Raw genomic sequence first — 6,887 nt, forward strand, 5'->3', positions numbered from 1 at the left:
TGAACCCTATTTTATATGAATATGAGACAAAATGAGCAAACTATTAAATTGCTTCTAATTCTCATACTCAACCTCTATATTAGCAAATATATCCACATTATGAGAATGGTTTGTTCATTCTCATGGAAGTGCTAATTTAAAACTTGCACCAAAACAAAAGAGGATGAATTTAAAAATCAAGCTAATAAGAACCATAAAATCATTGGAATGAAACACTGAATTAACAATCAATAACTATATCAAAAAAAAAAGCTATGAAATTTGTACCTTGATTTTGAATCAACCTTATGTCAATTCAAATAGTAAATTCAAACCTTTCTGTGGACAAAGGTTGCAAATATGCATAGAATTTACTTTACTTAATCATAAGATTAGTAATCTAGAACAATGAATTAAAGAAATAATTCGTACCTGTGGGCATAGAAATATCTCTTAATTGACTGTCTAATTTACCATCTTATGTCAATTAATCTCATCAAAATAATTACCTCCCTGTGGGGCCGGATAACTATCTCAATGAATTAATTGCAACTTGATATAGATGCAAATTTTTTTTAATTTCTTTAATCACTCAACAATATGTGAAAAAGAAATGCAAAATTTCTCCAAACACCAATATACTTAAGATGTTGTGGCTACTCCTAAGTATACGGCATTATAAGAAAAATTGTCAACTAGTCAATATGTTGACTAAAAATCCATAATTTCAATCACCAAACTATATGTGATGAAAAACTTTTTTCATCAAATATTTGAGATGCTGTGGCTATTCCCAAATAGTAATGTAAAAGTAAAATTCTTAACATGACATCTTGTTATTTATCAATAGTCAAAAAACTTTATATTGACTGAATTTCATTGAATTTTCCTTTCGTTTTATAATCACTCAATCTTATGTGATTAAAGTTATTTACACCGTATATTTGAGATGCTGTGGCTACTCCCAAATATATGGTGTAAGAAAACTTTTAATGAAAATTCATAGAAAATCAGTAGTCAATTTGTTGACCAAAAAATCCTTGATTTTGATCACTAAACCATATGTGATCAAAATTGTAGTACATCAATGTTTGAGATGATATGGCTACTCTCAAACATAAAGTGTACTAGACTTTATAAGGATATCAAAATAGTCAAAAGTCTGTATTTTGACAAAAGAATTTCATAATTTCCTTTTTTTTTTCTTATATTCATTTTTAACCACCAGCCTTTATGTGATTAAAATACTTCATGCATCAAATAATTGAGATGCAAAACACACTTTATAAAGGAAATTCTCTGAAATTTAAATGTAATCAATCATACTAATGTTGACCTTATAATATGAGATAAATGGACATAAGTGTAGTGCACAAAATACTACATAATTCCAAATAACAATAGAAACATGGAGGCAAACTCATATTGAAATCATGCCTTCAGATATTTATCTCATAATAAGGTAGCAAAGATTCAATAAACCACTAGATCCATTCATATAAAGTCAACCAATTATCTTGCATAGATTAATATGATATTAATCTTTTGATTGTTGAATATAACAACTCTTTATATGTTTCTCGAATTGTTATATTGTATTGATAATAACAATCAATACATATAACCCTTGCAATCACAAATATGTAAGTCCAAGAAACATTCAAATTACTTGCAATCATACCAGATTATTGGAGAAAATCTGGATGAATTGCATAACCAAATAAGGTATCATATGAATGATACATATACATAGGATTAGTCAATAAATCTCAATTATTGAGAAAATAGACCATAGATCCCATGGCAAATTAAATTCGATTCGTTTAAACTTGATACGAATCTCTAAAACTTTTATCAGATTGCCAATAAACCATGAAATTATAAGCTAAACAACATGGTTAGAGGTTGGCTCTGATACCACATGTTAAACTAACTATGTACATGTGAATGTACTACGTAGCGGAAATTTAAATATACTTACCTCTAACCATTGTTGTCAAGTACAAGTTGATCTTTTCTTATATCTTTGATTTCTTCTTGTCTATTCTAACAATATAAAATATGTAGAAGAAGGAAAAGTAGAAAGAGAATTTAGAGTAAGGATCTTCTAGCCTATGCCTAACCCAAAAGTGTACAATTGATGGAATACTACAGGCTATTTATAGGATAGGCTAGGGACCCTTACTGACAAATACAAAAATCCCTAGGGTTTCCTTCCATCAAGGAAATCTTGCCAAAATTCATAACTGAAATTAATATTTTCTGACCAATTGATTGATTAACTGATTGAATAAGATATCAATTGACAATAGATATCAATCAATCACTAACAAATGGAATATACTAATTAATTATTGACAAAATGTCAATCAATTAATCAAGATACCAATCATCAATCATTGCCTAATGGGAGATACCAATTAATTGTCAATCAATTAATTAGAATATCAATCAATCATGTGGGTCATAATTTGCCTCTAAAGGAGGTAAGTCTTACAATCTATTGTAGAAACGTCTCATGAAAGATAGTTTTCTTTGGTAAATAAAGGTTTCTGTTAACACACAAACTAAAAAGATGAGCAACAAAACTATGAAACGATCTGAAAAATGCTAAAGTCAACTCAAAAGGCAAGGAGTAAAAGGAGGAGACCAAGAAAAAAAAATCAGGAATTGATGAGCATGCCAATATTAATCTGTGAAGTAATGTATGTTGATTGAGTATTTCATTTTCTCTTAGTTACAATTGATCTTCTACAATAAGTTTATAAGGTTACATAAGCATTCATTCACAAACAGCATTTATTTCTTCCTAGTACAATATTAGAAAAGCACTAGTAAAATGAATATTAATAGCCAATGCAACATTTCGCTGTAAATTCATGTCCCCATTGTTCATCTCAAAGATAGTTGCAGAGAAGCATGCAGAAGGTGTAGGAAGTTTAGCTGATGTTATTGGTGGCATAGCGGTCACTTTGGAGGCTGGCTGAAAAGTGAGTAGTATGCTCCATTTGGACCTTTAGCCATCAGAGAAGAATGAGTCCCTTTCTCTACTACTTTACCTTTGTCCAAAACCGCTATTATATCACAGCACTGGATTGTACTTAGCCTATGCGCTACAACCACACTAGTCCTTCCCACCATCACTCCCTCAAGTGCACCCTGTAGGAGCTTTTCTGATTGACTGTCAAGTGCACTTGTTGCTTCATCCAACAATAATATTGCTGGATTTTTAAGTATAGCAACAATGGCAATACGCTGCTTCTGACCACCAGATAGCTGCAATCCCCTGTCCCCGCACCATGTATCATATCCGTCCTGCAATGCTGCAACGAAGTCCTGAGCATTGGCAGCCTTAGAAGCCACAATGATCTCTGACTCGTTTACATCCTCTGATGCACAATATGCTAGATTTTGGCGTATGGTGCCTTCAAATAATGGGGGCTCCTGGCTAACGAGTGCTATGTGTCGTCTTGAACATCTTAAGTGATATGATTTTATATCTTGACCATCAATCATCACAGTTCCTCCAAGTGGACTATAGAACCTCTCAATTAAGCTGATTATGGTTGACATTCCTGAGCCACTTTGTCCAACCACTGCTGTTGACTTTCCTGCCTCAAATGTGAGTGAGAATCCTTTGAAAATGATGACGTCCTGCCTGGCAGGATATGCGAAATCAACATCTGTTAGTGTGGCTTTAGTCCCACATCGCTAATAGCAAAGGAATTCTTTCCTTTGCTACTTATAAATATAGGGATCCTATGATAGGATTAAGTGCACCACTCAAGAAAATATTATATGGGTTATTAGCTTTTTGAGTGCACTACTCAAAGCCCAAGAAGCTAATAGCTCATATAATACTCTCTTGAGTGGTGCACTTAATCCTTAGGACACCTGTATTTATAGGTAACAAAGAAAAGAATTTTCTTTGCTATTAGCGATTTGGGACTAAAACCGCACTAACAACATCATGCAACTCAAGTTACTCAGCATGGCCTATGATCTTTTCAGTCATGTGGCCTTTTCGGTCTTCAGGATCAATTTGGGAGTACCGGTCCTGAATTGCAAATACATACCTAACTGCATCTGAACCTGCAGCTAGGTCACTAGTCATTGTTCCTGCATTAGCAATGCAACGACCAGTGCTTATCAGCATCAAAAGAGTTTGGAAAAGTGCTTTTGCTCCTAGATAGCCATCGGCAATGAGTTTACCCCCGTACCAAGAATCAAGAGCCCACGTTAATGTCAACAAACTAGAGGATACCCCAAGCACAATACCAGCAAACCATGATTGGCGAATACTTTCTTGTCGTGGTCCTTCTTGTGCTTTTTCGAGCATATGGAGAATTCGGGCTTGGCAGCTGAAGGCTGTGACAGTTCGAATATTGGTGACAGCTTCTGCTGCAAGCTTACTACTTTCTTCGTGAGCTTTAATGGCCTTTTTTGACATGATTTTCAGGAGAGCAAACATACCATAATCGCAAAAAATGAGAAGGGGTTGAGTGGCTAGTATCACCAACGCAAGCCTCCATGCAATAACAAGGCCCAAGGTGCATGCAATGGCCATTGCCGAAAAAGCATTGATGAGTAGCCCCATGCGATCACCCGCTATTGAGTAATGACCGCACCTGTGCATGCCAAGTAAACGTCACTTAGATACGAGAGTTCAGCTACAGAATGTGCATTTTTTCCAACAGGTAATGCAACAAAGTTGTTCTTTTCAGTATATTTTCTAACTTGTATCTTAAAATGAGTCATTTCTTAATGATTAGTTCAAAGAGAGCTACAGGGTAACATGTTCCAAGTATACAGATTTGCACAGTTTCCATTCAAGCCTGGATTGGTTCAAGCCTGTAGCACCAGACTAATAGGATTTTTTTTCTCCATTTTGGTTGGACATCTCTAGGATAGTTCAGAAAATAGTTTTCCATAGTGAACCTTGGTTCTGTTCAGCACTATATGGCATGAGGACAATAAGACCAGCATAGTGATAATTAGCCTGTTTTACAGGCAAATCATCTAAAAGTGAGCATTGAAGGCTCACTGTCTTCATGAAGTCCTCCAAAATAAATCTAGTAAATTATGGATTTCAATAGATATTAGGATAACTGGTTTTAAATAAAAATATATGTTTCATTTTGAACAGGCGAAATGGATCCTTAAATGAACTAGACCAATAGTCGAAAGTTTCAAACATAGACTTGGTTGTAACAAATCTAAACTGGTTTATCATGTAATCAGAGCCAACACTGAGTAAGCCATTGTTACAAGATTAGATTCAATACTCAAAGCTGCATTAAATGATGTTTCCCAGGGAAGAATCCTACTTACCACATTGGTATCATTGGCTAGTCTGGAGCAAACAACACCAGTTGTGTTCTCATCCTGATCAAACCACCCAATTTCAAAGCTGAGCATCTTGGCAACCATCATTTCTCGGATTCTGTTGGTCAAGTGCTCCCCCATTGATGCAAAATTATAATGCTGGCATATGTTTATAAACACTGAGAACAATGCAAGCCCCACAAAGCACAAGGCATATACTTCTGTCTTCTGCTTGATCTCTTTATGATCCGTCAAAAAATACACTGATATCATCGACCCCATGGCACATGCATAAGATGGTTGAATTGCACCAAATAACATAGCACTTACACATCCCGCTGTTGCCTGCCTCCATTCAGGAAAATTAATTGCCAGTAGTCTTCTGAATGAGGGTACTGAAAAAACTTGATCACTAGAACTTGTTCCATTGTCTGCTCTATGGCTTAGACAATTCATTAGACAATCTAACATTATTATGCATTTTTTTTTCAACAAACGATAATATCTTTATATATATTAACACTTGATAATACAAGGATTAATTACAAAAGGGGGCAACAGCCCCTCCATCTATTCTATTTGCTTCTATCAACCAACTTGGGAAGTCATTTACCCAATCTATGTCATTAATTAGCTTTGATGCAAAAAGTGCTAGCCTATGACTTGCTATATTAGATGTTCTAGGCACCTAAGATATTATGCAGTAATCAAAATCTAGTGTTAGATCCTCAATGTCTTCCAAGATGGTTGCTAGAATCCCATCCTACACATTGTTGCATCTGATGTAGTCTGTGGCCATCTTGCAATCTGATAGGATAGCTATCTTCCTCCAGCCTACTTCGCGTGCCATTTGGAGAGCTAATCTAATAGTTAATGTTTCCTCCATTAGAGCTTCACCCTTCTTTCTTTCTACTACTCCCTTTGCTCTTATAATCTTGCCTGTCCGGTGCCTTGCAACTATTCCTTTTCCTGTTCTGATCATCCTTGCATTGAGTGCAGCATCTGTACTGAATCGGATGATTCCTTCTACTGATGGTACCTTTACCTGTTCCTTCTGATTCGCAGCCATTCCTTTCTGTTTGGTAGCTCCTTCCTGCTGTAACACCTCTTCATATTCGAGCCATTCTTGTTGTGCTCTCAAAACTATATCTCTTGCTTCACCCCTTTGCTGTTCAAAAACCACATTGCCCCTTGCTTTCCAAATCTGCCATAGGATGTTTACTGTCAAGTTGATATGCTTCATCCCATCTTCCTTTGATCCTGTCTGAGCTACCACCTCCCCCCATCTCCACAAATTACATTGTAAGTCTCTCAGCTTCTCCCATCTAATCGGTGCTAGTTTCCACACTATTTGGGCTCTTGGGCATGTGAAGAACATGTGTTCAACTGTTTCTACTTCTTCCCCACAAATTGTACAGATCTTGTCCCCTTTACCAGTTCTTTTATAGATAGCCTCTTTCACAGCTATACCTTCCTGCAAACACTTCCAGTGAAGTGTTTGAGTATGTGCTTTAGATTCAGTTTCAAAAGTTGTTTCCAGATGCTATGCTTCCTAATTTCCCAGCTTGTTAACATTATTATGC

At 35.7% G+C, this 6,887-nt stretch overlaps 2 protein-coding genes across 2 annotated transcripts; both read right to left on the reverse strand.

Moving 5' to 3' along the window:
- Positions 1 to 2,946: 2,946 nt before the first annotated feature.
- On the reverse strand, positions 2,947 to 5,775 carry LOC113699576 (ABC transporter B family member 15-like). The gene is made up of 3 exons (XM_027219947.2): positions 5,302 to 5,775; positions 3,966 to 4,594; positions 2,947 to 3,670 (listed from the first exon to the last, which is right to left on the reverse strand). The coding sequence occupies exons 1-3, from the start codon at positions 5,773 to 5,775 to the stop codon at positions 2,947 to 2,949; spliced, it is 1,827 nt and encodes a 608-aa protein (XP_027075748.2).
- Positions 5,776 to 6,067: 292 nt separating this feature from the next.
- Positions 6,068 to 6,682, reverse strand: LOC113699577 (uncharacterized). Its single transcript, XM_027219948.2, has one exon. It carries the CDS (start codon positions 6,680 to 6,682, stop codon positions 6,068 to 6,070), a length of 615 nt encoding a protein of 204 aa, XP_027075749.2.
- Between the last annotated feature and the right edge of the window lie 205 nt (positions 6,683 to 6,887).

Source organism: Coffea arabica, chromosome 7c (assembly GCF_036785885.1).
Source record: "Coffea arabica cultivar ET-39 chromosome 7c, Coffea Arabica ET-39 HiFi, whole genome shotgun sequence".
Taxonomy (NCBI): domain Eukaryota; kingdom Viridiplantae; phylum Streptophyta; class Magnoliopsida; order Gentianales; family Rubiaceae; genus Coffea; species Coffea arabica.

Bases quoted from the DNA above. Each gene is read 5' to 3' on its own strand.
- LOC113699576 (XM_027219947.2), bottom strand. From the start codon at position 5,775: ATGTTAGATTGTCTAATGAATTGTCTAAGCCATAGAGCAGACAATGGA. The intron at 4,595-5,301 runs ATTCTTCCCTGG...TGCGGTCATTAC, and splicing joins ATACCAATGTGGTAAGTAGG to TCAATAGCGGGTGATCGCAT. The intron at 3,671-3,965 runs GTAACTTGAGTT...GACTAAAGCCAC, and splicing joins AAGATCATAGGCCATGCTGA to ACTAACAGATGTTGATTTCG.
- LOC113699577 (XM_027219948.2), bottom strand. From the start codon at position 6,682: ATGTTCTTCACATGCCCAAGAGCCCAAATAGTGTGGAAACTAGCACCG.